This window comes from the organism of the source record quoted next, unplaced genomic scaffold, assembly GCF_019419815.1.
Source record: "Pyrus x bretschneideri cultivar Hongxiangsu unplaced genomic scaffold, Pyrus_bretschneideri_v1 Contig21, whole genome shotgun sequence".
In the NCBI taxonomy this organism is placed as follows: Eukaryota; Viridiplantae; Streptophyta; class Magnoliopsida; order Rosales; family Rosaceae; genus Pyrus; species Pyrus x bretschneideri.
In genome coordinates this window covers 4,769,077-4,784,440 of record NW_025999513.1, presented here as the reverse complement: position 1 = coordinate 4,784,440, position 15,364 = coordinate 4,769,077, and the positions used below count along the sequence as shown (strand labels likewise).

General features: G+C 35.8%; 2 protein-coding genes across 2 annotated transcripts; one reads left to right on the top strand and one right to left on the bottom strand.

Annotated features, from left to right (window-relative positions):
• The first annotated feature begins 1,398 nt into the window (after positions 1–1,398).
• Positions 1,399–5,932, top strand: LOC103958551 (sodium/hydrogen exchanger 2-like). Its single transcript, XM_009370824.2, has 15 exons — positions 1,399–1,605; positions 1,894–2,144; positions 2,343–2,461; positions 2,792–2,889; positions 3,162–3,221; positions 3,305–3,351; positions 3,439–3,633; positions 3,757–3,803; positions 3,895–3,961; positions 4,060–4,160; positions 4,276–4,377; positions 4,498–4,636; positions 4,727–4,789; positions 4,970–5,053; positions 5,156–5,932. The coding sequence occupies exons 2-15, from the start codon at positions 2,004–2,006 to the stop codon at positions 5,510–5,512; spliced, it is 1,620 nt and encodes a 539-aa protein (XP_009369099.2). The 5' UTR covers positions 1,399–1,605; positions 1,894–2,003; the 3' UTR covers positions 5,513–5,932.
• A 192-nt stretch (positions 5,933–6,124) lies between these two features.
• Positions 6,125–9,568, bottom strand: LOC103958550 (vesicle-associated protein 2-2). Its single transcript, XM_009370823.3, is given in 9 exon segments — positions 6,125–6,490; positions 6,750–6,827; positions 7,323–7,381; positions 7,384–7,591; positions 8,037–8,216; positions 8,300–8,415; positions 8,779–8,860; positions 9,099–9,169; positions 9,310–9,568. Coding segments are annotated over 9 exon segments (966 nt in total). The 5' UTR covers positions 9,365–9,568; the 3' UTR covers positions 6,125–6,373.
• Between the last annotated feature and the right edge of the window lie 5,796 nt (positions 9,569–15,364).

Sequence of the window (15,364 nt, the reverse complement as noted above, 5' to 3'; positions counted from 1 at the left end):
CTTTGTTATATAAGAAACAATAAATTTTTTAAATAGGCAAATGATTTTGAATTGAATTGAATATTTGTAAGGATGATTTATGAATCAAGACTTAGACGGTTCAGATCGTTGAAGTTCGATATAGAATGGACCCCATACCTAATCTCTATTTTTTTGGAAAAAATGAGAATCCCTTTGCATAAAGGGCCTGTTCGACTGTGTATTTGAGAATTTAGTCTATAGCGATTGCCACATTGCCTTCTCTATATTTTATGGGCAAAACCTACCTAGATTTTGTTAAGATTTTAAATAGTAAAATCAACTGCCTTGGGCTAAACATATTGATATTATATTTATTTTATTTTATTATTTGCACAGCATGATAAGTGTGAGAGTTTTAACGTAACTAGAAGCGGGATTTGTATTCTTCGTTCACCTTCAAGCCTACTGGTTAGGTAGAAGATTTGCTGCTCGTTTGGAAATACATTTTAAAATAACTGAAAGCGAAATTATTGACTATGATTTTAGTTTATGATAAAATATCAAATTGTATTTTCACTCTCTTTTGAGTGATAAAGAGAGTTTTTTAACGGGTGAGCTTGTTTGTGTTAATGGATTGTTACCAAGCATGAATGGTTGTATTACATTAATATTTTTTTCATAACAAATGAAAAAATTATCTACACTAAGTTTAAAGATGGTGAGTTGAACTTTACAATGGATTTAAAATAATGTGATTCAAATTCACCTTTGACGAAAATCGAACATAAAACCTCTCACTTATAAATAATAATAAAAAACCACAAAAACGTAGTATTAAATGATAAATTAATTTAACATTTTAGAATTCTATGATGGATTTGGATCCTCTCTTGAGCTGATGGATTTGGATCCTCCTAAGCAATCATCATGGACCATTAGATTTTTATCTAACGACTACAATCATTATAATTTTAAAAGGATTCCTATTTATAACCGTTGGATAAAAATCTAATAACTTACTATAATTGATCATGAGGATCGTCTCAGGATCCAAATTCTTCTATGACAATGAAAGCCCGATCCCTATCAATCGCATGCAAAACAAAAAAGCGACCTTCCACAAAAAAGAAAAAGTAACACAATAATAATAAAATAATAATAAAGGATCCTTCATTCAAGGCGACAAATACACAAACACAATGATGATGACGCACAACACAACACAACACAACAACAGAGAATATTTCATTCAATCTCAAGACCGTCAAGGCACCTCGTAACACCGCCGCTTAAAGTCAAACACAGGCTTACTTACATCTCCACCGTCCATCTGTTATCACTGCCGCTCAATCAACGGTCAGTTTCCGTCCAATTTCAAACTCCCCCTTAGGCGAGGCGACCGTATATATTCCACTCGCTTAGCGGTCTCTCTTCCTCTCCTCATCACTCCTCGCACTCCTCCCCTGCTCTGCTCTCTCTCTCTCTCTCTCTCTCTCTCTCTTTCTCTCTAAACTTTTCTGGAACTAACAAATCTTGAATTTTGGTAGTTTTTTTCAGTAGGAATTATAGAATCCAGATCCAAATTTGGACCATTTCCCCTCAATTTTCTTGTTCAAAGATCAAAACTTTGACCTCCAAAAACTGGTTAGTTACTCAAAAAATGAGTTTTTTTTTTTTTTTTTTTGAAGAATCTTTTTTATTTAATTTCGACAATTTAAGGTGAAATAGTTAGCCTCGGAAAATTTGACTTGGGTTGTCAACTCAACAGTCACTACTGTTTTGATGTCTAATTCTCTTCTGTTTTGCACTCCTCCCGAAGTTGACCAGATCAGTATGCTTTGAATAATATTGGTTAATCTAGTGTAAATTATCGTTGGAATAAAATAAAATGTTAAAGATGTAATGTTTCTTGCAAAATTTTCCACTTTTCAGCTTCCCAGAAACGAAGTCTTGACGTGAACTCGAAGTGCAACTTGAACTGAATTGCTCTCCGGTACTGCTAGCAATGGCAGGTCGATGCGAGCTCAATTGCAACGGAATCAATGAGAATTCTGATGGCCTCCGACCACACATCAGTGGTTTCGATGAACCTTTTCGTGGCGCTTCTCTGCGCTTGTATTCTACTCGGTCATTTGCTGGAGGAGAGTCGATGGATGAATGAGTCCATCACAGCCCTTGTAATTGTGAGTCAGCTTTTATTGTTCTACGACTGTATAGGAAATGATTTCCGCACATCCTGTTCATTTTTGTCCGTTGATTTGTTCAAGGAGAGGAAATGGATGTGCGGAAATCACTTACGTATCCGTATATGTATTTATTATATGTGTGTGTTTATGGAGAACCGGAAATGATTTTGCGGGAGTTTTTGTGTTGGTGGGCAGGGACTGTGCACAGGAGTTGTAATTTTGCTCACAACCGGAGGAAAAAGCTCACGTTTGTTAGTGTTTAGTGAAGATCTCTTCTTTATATATCTGCTTCCGCCGATCATTTTTAATGCCGGGTAAGTTCAATGCGGTTTTAACTGATTGTTTTCCTGATCAGATTCGCAATTTACTCATTTAGGTGTTGTAATTATGGGTTTGTCTAATCAGTTTAATTAAGCTTCAAAACGTACGCAATCGGTATATGGTTGGTTGCTTTTGATGTAAGTTTGCCAATTTATCTAAAGTAACATAAACGCCATGAAATGACCGGAGTTCTGCTCGATAACTCGATCGATGTAAACTTTAAAAGAGTATATTAATGGAATTTAGTAAGTATTTATTTCGATTATTTTACTCGCTAAGTTGGCAGTACATTGTAATTGATCTTTTCTTCTCAACGTCACCAGGTTCCAGGTAAAGAAGAAGCAATTTTTTCGTAATTTCATAACTATCATGACGTTTGGTGCTGTTGGAACTCTCATATCCTTTGCCATCGTATCGTTAGGTAACTCGACAACCTGAGGATTTTAGCTTTTGTAGCATAGGTTTCTGCTGGAAGGTTTAAAGATGCGAGACACTTGTGTGTTAGGATATTTGTGCAAAGTAAAAATGTTCGAAACAATAAATCGTTTAAAGTATGAGCAGGACTGCCTCTTCAGTATAATTGGTTTCAAACAAGCTTCTGCGTTACTAGCTTCTTCGATTTTGATTGACCAGCGGATCATTTCAGTGATGGTTTTAATGGTTGTTCATGAATTCTTTTGTATTTCGAACCAGGTGCAATGCACTTTTTTCACAAGTTCAGTGTCGGTTCCCTCAAGATTGGAGATTATCTTGGTATACTTTACGACTTCAAATTATTGTTGTTTTGTTTTTATCTTGTTATTTTCTGCTTAATTGGATCAGTCCCTTGGTTGCAGCACTTGGCGCGATATTTTCTGCAACCGATTCTGTTTGCACCTTACAGGTATGCATGGTCTTTGTGTCTTGTGAAGGATGTGCTCCTGTTGCAGATTTAAACGACGACTGAATTAATCCAAACTTTTGAATGCAGGTGCTGAATCAGGATGAAACGCCTTTGTTGTACAGCCTGGTTTTTGGGGAAGGTGTCGTTAATGACGCTACGTCAATAGTGCTTTTCAATGCAATCCAGAGCTTCGACCTCTCTCACATCAATACAAGCACTGCTTTGCAATTTTTTGGAAACTTTTTATATTTGTTTGTTACAAGTACAATCCTGGGAATCGCGGTAAGCCTCCCTCCCTCCCTCCTCTCCTCTCTCTCTCTCTCTCTCTCTCTCTCTCTCTCTCTCTCTCTCCCAAAATAAATTGCTGACACATACATCTTTTTTCTTAACGCTACTTTCTTGCAGGCTGGACTACTAAGTGCAGTTATCATCAAGAAGCTCTACTTCGGCAGGTTTGTATAATTTTACAGTGAAAGACGGAGTTTTTAAATGTGACTTCGAGTAGGGGTCTTATACTTGTTTTTTCTAATTTTCAATAATCAGGCACTCAACTGATCGCGAAGTCGCTCTTATGATACTCATGGCTTACCTGTCATACATGCTGTCTGAAGTAAGATTTGTGACAACTCGTACATCGTGTTTCTTTTGTTTTGTTTCTTATCTAAAAAGAACTCTGACCATAAAACAAAATTTTGATTTATCATTCAGCTATGTTATTTGAGTGCCATTCTCACTGTGTTCTTTTGCGGAATTGTTATGTCTCACTACACATGGCATAACGTGACTGAAAGTTCACGAGTGACAACTAAGTACGTTAAATATCCATAAACATCTTCCTGGAAAATTGAGAGGCATTCTCATTCGATCTGTCGAAACCTGTGGAAAACATTGCTGATGTTTCATTCTCTTTACAAACTAATGCAGGCATACTTTTGCCACTCTCTCGTTTGTGGCGGAGATCTTTATCTTTCTTTATGTCGGCATGGATACCCTGGACATTGACAAGTGGAGATTTGTGAGTGATAGGTATGATCAGTGCAGAAAGAGGAAATCAGCCTCCTTTTAAACTCGTTACGTCTTGTACAACGTGTTTAGTTGATCTCCGTTAGTTGGTTAATTTTGCTTTGCTGTATTTTCATTGTTCAGCCCTGGAAAATCCATGGTGGTGAGTTCGATACTGTTGGTACTGGTTCTGATTGGAAGAGCAGCCTTTGTTTTTCCCTTGTCTTTCTTATCCAACTTGACTAAGAAATCTCCACAAGACAAGCTTAGTTTAAAGCAGCAAGTAGGAGTTTATCCAATTCTAGCTCTTTTGGTGTACATTCTTTGAATCGAATGAAATATTACAGATCTCTGCACATTTCCTGGTTTTCAGGTTACAGTTTGGTGGGCGGGGCTTATGCGTGGCTCTGTTTCAATGGCACTTGCTTATAATCAGGTAAAGATTGAACGCTACGTAGTCCTTTCTGTTGCCTATGAACTCATTTTTTGTAATCTTAGGGACTTTTAAGACAGTTGGATGAAAGCGAGAAGAACTTCATGATTGTGTACTCGTGATCTTTGCTTGGGAAAGTTTTGTCACACAAACATTGATATTTTGTTGTGAATGCGTTTGCAGTTTAATAGGTCTGGCCATACGGACTTGCGTGCGAATGCGATCATGATCACCAGCACCATCACAGTTGTTCTTTTCAGCACAGTGGTAAGACACCAGCGACTTGAAATCCGGACTCATTCGGGACACATTTTGTATATAAACCCGCAAGTGATTGGTTTGGTATATTACATCCTTTTGTTTATGCAGGTTTTTGGTTTGATGACCAAACCACTTGTGAGAATCTTGCTTCCTGTCTCAAAACACGTCTCGAGTATGATATCTTCTGAACCGTCTAGTCCAAAATCAATCGTTGTGCCACTACTCGGCAATGGCCAAGATTCAGAAGTGAACTGTGGGGTGGAAGATTCAGAGGCAAACATAGGACCCACGGACATACCCCGTCCAACTAGTTTACGTATGCTCTTAAGCTCTCCTTCTCACACCGTCCACCATTACTGGCGAAGATTTGATAATGCTTTCATGCGGCCTGTTTTTGGCGGGCGGGGTTTTGTGCCTTTCGTTCCAGGCTCACCCGTTGAAGAAATTGGAAATCAATGGCATTGAGACGGAACTAACACACATATATAACTACTTATACACAATCACAGATGAGCACTAATTTATGTAATGTATAGGTTGTGCTTGAGAGTGGCTGCAGTGTGCATTTGTTCATACAAAGGAGATTTTGGAGTGTGGTGACAGCATTTTACACAGGATGAGCTGCTTGTTTCGTGTGGTGGTTCGGAAATTTTCATGTCTGCATAGGTTGCTGATTAGGTTAAATCCTTACCACAGTTGACGCCCTTGTAAGTTTTGTGTGATTGGTGTTGTAATGATCTTTCAAATTTTTTGATTTCGGAAATTGCATCGACTGAGTGGTCTAAGAAATCAACGGTTGGATCTTGCATATAGGAATCTAATATATCTTTGCAACAGTTAGATGAAAAATGAGATAAGATTTTTGGCTCGTCGTTTCCATTTTCATCACCTATGGAAGAGATTAATGTCGTTCGTACAAACAAGCAATCATCAATAGATGAAAATACCCTTTTGGCCTACGCCTTATGCCGAAAAGGAAGATTACCAACTAACTCTTCGTTTAGTGGTACTTCTCAACTGAATGTCGAATGTTTATCAATTTTTTGATTAACATTCGAAAACCTAATCACGCTCATCTGATCACTGAATTTCTTGGAACATAAGCTTCAGAACAAACTTCGATATCCACAGAAGGGCATTTTTTACAAAACAAAACATTATTGGGAGAAGTTCATACATGCAGAATTCAGATTATATCCACATATTACGCATCACACGGAAGAACATCTTTGGTATCAGAAACATGCATGCAGATCCTTCTCACTCAGTCAGAGAAGGAGAAACAACTTCGTTTCACTGTCTAAGATCCAGGACAGAGAATTGTCTCTACGGATGGATATAGTATCCGATTGCTAGACTGACGAGGGCAACCATACAAACATGGAAGAGAGGGAAGCCAACCGTGACTGTTTTTAAATTGTTCTTCCTCCTCCTCAACGACTCCTACGAAGAGAAAAGGCGGACATCAGATCCCCAGACGGGGCACATAAGAGCAGCGAGGTTCAAATGATGAAAAAAGAAGACTGAAACAAAATAATGAATTGATTGGATGGAAAATCTACTCATCCATATCTCTCATTCTTCATACTATCTGATTCAAAGGCGGTTATGGGAGAGAACGCATACTACATTTACAGATTATGCAGCTATCCTCTGATGAAGATAATAGAAAAGTGAAGGATTCACGGGATAAATTACTCACCAATTCATGTTTAAGCATATTCTTCTCTCGAGTGGACCTGCTACTCTCTTCCATTAACTTCATGATGGTAAGTTCAGCCTGCAAGGAATATGTGACAAATTTAAGATCACTTCTATTTACAGTTTCAATGAGGGGTCACAAGAATGTTAACATTACAAAGAGTACTAGAAAGTAGGATCCACATCCACCCAACGGCAATTTGAGGAGCGCACACACCCGGAATTGGGCCATGTATGGGATACGATCTTCCTACCCAGGAATGAAAAGAATTGATGCATTATAAGCCTAGTTGACCACAATGGAATATGGAATGTGGAAGAGGGAGGATGAGAGGAGGAGCGGGGGTGGGAGAGTGAGAATCTTACTGCTGAATGTATTTACAACAATTCACAGTTAACTACGGCACTTCAACATGCTTAAATAGTAACCTCTTCCCATATTATTCCCCTCTCAACTTTCTTAAATTCAGATATCTTTCCTACTATCCTTCCATGAGAATGACAACACCTTTTGTCAAAAATAAGTTTTTCATGGTTACCACGCTATAAAGATATCTAGATGAGAAAAACAGACCTCTTTTAGCTTTGAATCCACTGTATTTAGCTTTGATTTCAGTTCCTCAAAATCCTTGTTAAATTCAACTCAGCAGCACCCCTAGCTGGTTCCAGATCCTCCATATCCTTAGCTGTTTTCAATTCTTCCATATTTTTAGCTGGTTTCAATTCCTCCATATCTTTAGCTGGTTTCAAATCCTTCATGTCCTTAGCTGGTTTCAATTCCTCCACATCCTTAGCTGGTTTTGATGCCGCAACATCCTTAACTGCTCTTGACTCATCCACGTCCTTACAAGTTTCAAACGCGTTAACATCCTCAGCAACCCGGCACAATGGAAAACAGATTATGGTTTATTACAATATGTGAACAACTCTTTTTTGACACATCTGATTTCAAAATTGATTACAATATAAAATAACACTTGCACAAAATCATTTACTCCTACTAACATACAGATGAAAATCAATGCTCTACCACATTAAAATGCTAGTGCAAATATCATTTGGCACTCACACACACATGCAAATAATCAAGAAAAATTAATACTCGAACACATATACACAGAACAAAGAAACGATAAATAAAAGATGAACATCAATCAAACGAAGAAGGAATATTCGAACACATACACAGAACAAAGGAACAATAAATAAGAGATGAACATCAAACAAATGAAGAAGGACAAGAGATCAGTCAAGAATTCAGTTCAACGGACAACATTATTGCTCTTACCCCATGACTCGGAGGTACATTTTCAACTCCACTCAAAACCCTATCCTTTTTCACTGAAGTGTCATAGCATGGATCTTGCTTCGACTCTCCATTGATTGGTACAAATACTGGGGATGCGGGGCTGATAAGCATCACTTTTAACCTCCTTTCTTCAACGTATCTGCTACTATCTTTTGAAAACTGTCAAAAAATTGAGAAGTTAAAACGAGAATTTTACCAAACAACTTAGACCAAGAGACGGCCAATCATTCTTAATATCTTACCATCTGAGATGTAATCTCCTCTTCAGTTGTCCCAAAAGGAATAACAGTGCTCTGGATTAGGAACTTGTCTTTGCACAGCAAATCTGGTGGAGCTACATTCTGAGCTTGCATAGTAACTGCATTGACCAAAAAGGTGAAGAGTCAAAATCCATTTAGTTTCAGCGCTACATTTTGGGTCAGCGCCATAACAGGCAACTAACAATGTCGATGCAAGTTTACGCTTAACATTATGTCCTCATAATCTTACAAACAGACTCATTACAATACATGTATGAACAGCAAAACGTTGGTAGACTGTCAATTCCAATCAAGTAATTCGTGTTCCAATATCTGATCCGTGTTGACAATCATAACATATAATGCTTCGCCTAAGACGACATATCATCAATGCATGCATTAGGACTCAAACCACAGGGACAACAACACATTACAGAAAAACACAAAAACCCCAAGGTGTAGAGAGATGAAGAACACAAGACCTGTGAAATCACATGTTGTCTTGGGATTTACAATGCCTGCATTCGGGCGCACGCAATATTTCTTCGGAGAAGTGGTCTTCACCTGCAAACAAATTTTGCCAAATAGCAAACCAAAACATAAAGCACACCCAATTCATCTCCTAAATCCCAAATCAACCCAAATTTTTCTAATTTCGGCCACATTTTCATCAAAAGTGACTAAATCATATATGTTTCCATGCACACAACACACGATCTACAAAAAACAATAAGCAATTCAGAAAATTTAAAAAAAAAAAAAAAAAAAAAAAAAGTGTGAAAGTTTGAAGCAACTACATTACCTTGAAAGCAACATAGTGATCGGACTTGTTGCCGAGTTGAATCGAGCACGTACTCTGCTTCTTAACCTCAACTACAAAGGGGAAACAAAACAAGACACGATTAATAATAATAATTACACAAGAAAGTGCGATCGGTTGTTTCTTAGGTGTGATGAAATAATACTAATCAAAGTTAGGAACCAAAAAAAAAAGTGGGAAATTAGCAAATTACATGTGAATGTGAGCTCGGGGGGATGAACATCCAGAAGCTCTGGCGCCGTCGTCATCGGCAGTTCTTGAGGGAATGCAGGCGGATGAGAAGAACCCAGACGAAGAAACTAGAGAGAGAGAGAGAGAGAGAGAGAGAGAGAGAGAGAGTGGGATTCTAGAGAGAGAAAGTGTGGGAATGGAGGAATGGGTGGTGGTGGTGCTCAGCTGCTGAAACACAACCACTGACAGTGGCAATGGGTCTCTCTCAATTGTTGCACCGTACCCTCTTTCCCACTTTTATTTTCTTTCTAAGCAAGCACCCCATGCAAACCAAATTTACCCAATTGCCCCCAACATGGTGAGGTAAATAATTGTAGTTCTGGGTATGTGTTTGTTGTCTGTCTCATGTCAAAATCCAACTTCCAACTCAAATTATGTCTAATTTCACCCATATATTATACGTTTGAGAGAGGAGATATTGTAGCAAATGCATAGTTTAAGTAGCATCACCCGTTCATTAAATATTTATTAGTTGTTTGAAAATTACTTCAATTACTCAATAGATGTTTTTTATGCAGCGCCACTTGTTACGTAAGAGTATTTTATATAAGCAAATATAACTTATGTGCTCGAGTGAGGATTTTTTCTATTCTCTCAATTTAGATTAGTTCAAAGTAGAATATCACTTAAATAAAAATAAATAAAAACTTGTTGGATCTTAAATTTAGACTTGAATCGACATTTTACACTTGATAGTGAAGAATTGGATACCATTTGAATGGAAACTTCGACGCAGACTGAGACGAACAAAAAATTTAGGTCAGTGCTATATACGCATCTATTTTCACTTCTTACACACTCCTCTCAATTTTCGATAATCAAATCAAATGAATTGAAAAAAAAAATCAATAAATAAAAATTAACAAGAATGTGTGATAAGAAAAATAAATGTATAAATAAACGCTCCTCAAAATTTACCACACACGTTATTAAGAAAATTTTCACCACAAATGTTAACGTTGACGTTCCATCCACGGTAATTTTGTGCAACTTAAGGCATGGAAGGGCAAAGGGAAAGTAGCAAGTAGCACAGCAAAGCCACCAAACGAGACAAGAACTGGCCACTGCGTTCCACGTGGACGTGGACGTGGACGTGCACGCTATCCTTTTTACTTTACCGAAAGTTAAAAGCTTAAAAAGGAGAAGCCAAAAATAAATAACAATGATTTTCTTCTTCTTTTTTCTGCCCTTTTTCGGTTTTTCCTCTTCTTTTTCAAAAGGAAAAGGTGGGAAGTCAAAAATGAATCTAAAGAAATAATTGATTAATGTTATTTTTGTATGTGATGTTGTGTCACACGTGATTGCTATGAAATGAAAATGTGAAGTTTAGACTTTTAGGTTTGATTTTTCTTGTCAATATTATACAACGTATTAATTTAACTTTAGGCTTTTCTTTATATTTGGGTTGTGTTTGTTGTGAAGAAATGTACAAGGATGAGACACATCTCACTTCAAAATGTTTGTTCATGCATATGCATTTCACATCTACATTCATGCTTCATTCTGACTAGCTTAATTGTCTAGTCAGGCTTGCGCGCAAATTTCCAGCAAGCTGGGCACGAAAATTAAGACCTACCCACATGGGCTTCCTGATAGCTTTCTATCGATAGTCAGATCTCAGCCTTTAATCTTCTCTGATCAGTTTGTAAAACGACATGTGTTCCTGGTAAGTGAAAAACAAATCAAAGCTTTTGGAGTTAAGATCCCTAGCTAGGGTTTTTTTTTTCTTCTTCTTTTTTTGGGTATTTTAGATTATATTTCTAGTGAGATGTTAGTGTGAGAAAGGCATTAAGACTTTACCTACCTCTTTGTTCTTCATTTATGAAACCCTAGTTGCAAAACCTTCTTACATGCATTGAACACCCAATCATTCAAGAATATGGTTGCATTGTCTTTGGTTTTGCATTAAATTAGTGGTCAAATGTTTCTAGTTTCAAATCTTTAAAACTTACCCACTTTAGGATTCTTGTCAGTTTCTTCCTTCAACTATTTTACTGGAGAAACTGACTAGACATTTAAATCCAGATCTACATATCATTGTCACATCATCATATGCATAGTTTGTGAGCTGGTCTCGGTGCCATATGGTGAAAAGCTCAGGATGAGCTGCCACTTCGTGAAGATCGAAGGAGTCCATCTCGTGTAAGGCAAGCTTGCACAAAGGTAAAGTTGCTCCATAGATAGGGATCTAGAAATTGAGCTTGTGTGGCCTTTGTATGAACTTTTGTTTACACTAGTGGATTGGACTCAGTGGGGAGTCCTCGGTTTTTTAACCCAACAGCGGGTTGTTCCGGCCAAAAATATCTTGTGTTCAAGTTCTATTTATTATGTCACACATCCCACATATGCATACATGGTATATATATCTGTTGAATATTTAAATGGTATGTGCTCACTATCATGCCAACTTGACACATTAATAACCTGCAACGATCTACAACCTTGCTGACTAAGATAGTTTTTGAGAATTAAAATTGGTATTTGAATCTCAGATTGATAGTGGGCTTGACTAGTCAGTCTAGCGAAATATAATTTTTATATACAGGATATTCCACCTAGTACCAATTTCAGTCTTTTTAGGCAAAATGATTTGATAATGCAATAACCATCAAACTACGTTGTAACATGATATTACCCAAGAAAAATATATAATTTGCTTCCTTTTTCATTTTTCTTGTTGTCGTAAAATTTGCGATATTGAGTGAGAGAGGATTGCTTGAATACAAAAACCTTAGATGCAAGATATAAGCTCTTTATTACTTGAGCTGCAATTCTTTTGTTGTTTTGGAATGGGATGAAGTGGTGGTGGTACTCATTTGTGTAATCATCTGGCAATTTTGAAAGAAGTAAAAGGGATACCAAACTCATGTTTTTGGACTCATTTAGAAATATTTTTTAAATGATTAAAAGCGTTTTTGATGAAAATATTTTTGAAACCAATTCTTATTTAACATCCAAGTGAATTCTAGAAAAGCACTTTAAGTGCTTCTTGCAAAAATAACATATCTGGTGCTTTTTTTAAAAAAGCACTTAAAATGTTTTTGAAATCCAAAATGAATTTCACCAAAAATGATTTAGCCATTTAGTACACTTCCAATCGAGCCCTTCATCTCTTTTGAAATCAAGACAAAAAGGGAAGCTGGATTTTTTCTCTGCATTGGTACAACTTCACAACCTCTTCAATTGTAAATCGACTTTTAGATTTCAAATCCGTGATTTTTCTGTGTAGTTCAACCACTTATATGTCAAGAAATCAAATTAAAATTTGCAGAATAATATTTAAATTTGCCAAGCAAAACCTCAAATTATAAAGTTAATTAAGTAATGCTTTTACTAATAGACACTAAGTGGACAAAAGAAGCAAATCGTTTTGGATCCCTTGCAATAATAAAGTATGCAAAATACAGCAAATGTAGCAAGATTGCTAATTTTTTTATTACCAGGCCCTTTATTTAAAAGGAATACTCTTTTTTTTTTTTTTTTATATATATATCGAAATTGTGACTGATTATGGGGCTCATTTCTCAACAAACTTCAACGATCAAACCATGCACTTCATAGATCATCATTACAAAATATTAGTCAAATCAGAAATGTTTGAGATATTTAATTGAGTTTGAAGAAATTGAAGAACACTATGTTATAAGAAATATTGAAATTTCATTAAGACAATTAAATGGGTATATGCGGATTGAATTGGTTTTTTGAAAGGGTGATCTATAAACGAAGACTTGAAAAATAGATGGTTCAAATCGTTGCAATTCTATGTAGAGTAGCCCCACAACTAGATCCTATTTTTATTTTTAAAAAAATAGTTTTCCCTTTGGATAAAGACTTTGTTTTTATTATATCCTTTCATTTAAAGGAAAACTAATGAAAATGACTTGAAAACTTGGAGTTTTAATGATAAGACCATCTCCAATGATTGGGCTGAAAGCCAAATTTTTTAGCCTGAAAATTTAGCTTTTAGCCCAGAAACAGCTTTTCTGCTCCAACCATTCTAGCCTAAAATTTTAGCTCGAGATTATTAAAGAATGAACTTAGGCTATTTTTTTGTTAAATTAAATTTGAAAAAAAAATAAATAAATATGTAGGCCATCGTAAATTAATTTTATAAACATTTTAATCTAAAAAAATTTAAATTCTAATAAATATTGGGTAGAGTCCACTCCGATTTCTTGGCTAAATTTTAGGGGGAATTTGGCATTGGTTTAGCATTTAGCATTTAGTCCAAAATTTTCCCTTGGGTTGGAGTGGGTTTGGTGGGGAATTTTGGAAGGTAATTTGGCTTTTAGCCCACTATTGAATTGGTCTAAGGATAAAATAAAGGTTAAAGTAAATAGTAACAGGAATGCCTTTTTAATGTAAAAATATGATTTTTTTGTTAAAATAAACAGTACCTGTGAGTTTTTCGTTAAAACTTCCTTCATTTAAGTATATATTTTGCAAATGATAAATTTACACATGCAAGGTCAACCCACTTGCTGGCACTTTTTAATCGAACTCGCAAACAAAAAGCATCACCCTTTGTATGAACAATAAAATTATATGACAAAGACTATAATTATAATTATATTAAAGAAATGCTAAGAAGACTAAAGTGGGACTCTCCACAAACTTTGTGTCACCTCACAGTTTAATGTTAATTCTCATACCAGCATTATAAAACATTGTGCCAAAAATATGAGGTGACAAATAATCTATGGAGAGTCTCACTTTTAAGAGTGTCTCCTTAATATTTCTCATTATATTATTCAGAACACAAAGCTTTATCAAAAGAATTGCATGTCTCTAAGTTTGAAAGATGATTTTTACATGCTAATTTTGGCTTCTCACATAATTTTCTTTATTTATGATCATTAAATAAAATCAAACAAAACTAACAATCGTAACTAAATAAGGGTTTGTAAAAAGTTTAAAAAAAAGTGCGTGTTGATCATTCTTCTTAAGTTTTAGATCTCTTATCCTATGAGCTTGTCAATTCATGCTTTCATCGAATTAAATTATGGATTTATGATTGATTATGTTTAGCAAATGGAAAATTAAGTTGGTTGGAAATTTAATGAAACAACCAAAAAGCCAAGGCAAGCACTCCATATAATTCTTGTTTACCTAATGCATTGTGCTCTAAAACAACAAATTATACGCAAGTATAAATGAACCCACAATTTGAATTAGGGAGTTTTAACGAAACATTCATGGTACTGTTCATTTTTAATGAAAAATCACATTTTTACATTTTCTTGGTACTATTTATTACACCTTTATTTATCATTTTTTATTAAAACTTAAATTTTTTTGGACTTTTCGTTAGTTTTTATTTTGAATTAAGCAAACAAAATTATGTACGTTTATCGAAGATGTTTCAACAATTTATGTTCGTAGAATGAATAGAGTATTGCTAGGGTTAGTAGAGCAGGTTTGCGTGGGATGATTTTGATCACTGAAGCATGTGGAGCTCATGATAAATAAGGGTCAAAATTAAATTACTTACGTGATATATGGGCTATTGCAAATGACGTGGGGATTGCTTCGTTCGAGTTTACTTGTAGGGAAGGTACACGAGCGGCGCATGTCGTGGCTTTATTTGTTCAAACCCATGGTGGTTCGTTTAGCTGGTAGTGTATTGGTACAGAGTTTCATTTTAATATTCTAGCTAATGATGTAAATCTTTCAATTCGTATTTAATAAAGATCTATCTTTCGACAAAAAAAAAAAAAAAATGTATGCACAAGCGATTGATTGTGACATCTTTACATGTGAAAACCTAACACACTGTCTTTCGTAACATTGCTAGTAGGGCTCAAGGCATTCAAATAAGTTGGTAGACTTTGGGAATTGGATCCTCTCCGGATCCAAAGAATTGAACCTACTCATTAAATGATTCGGGTCATTAAAATTTGGTTCAATGGCTACAAACAGGGACCCTCTAAAAGTTATAATAATTGTAACAGTTAGATCAAGTTTCAATACTCCCAAATCATTTGATTATTGAGCTCTGTTTCTTTGGGTCCAGG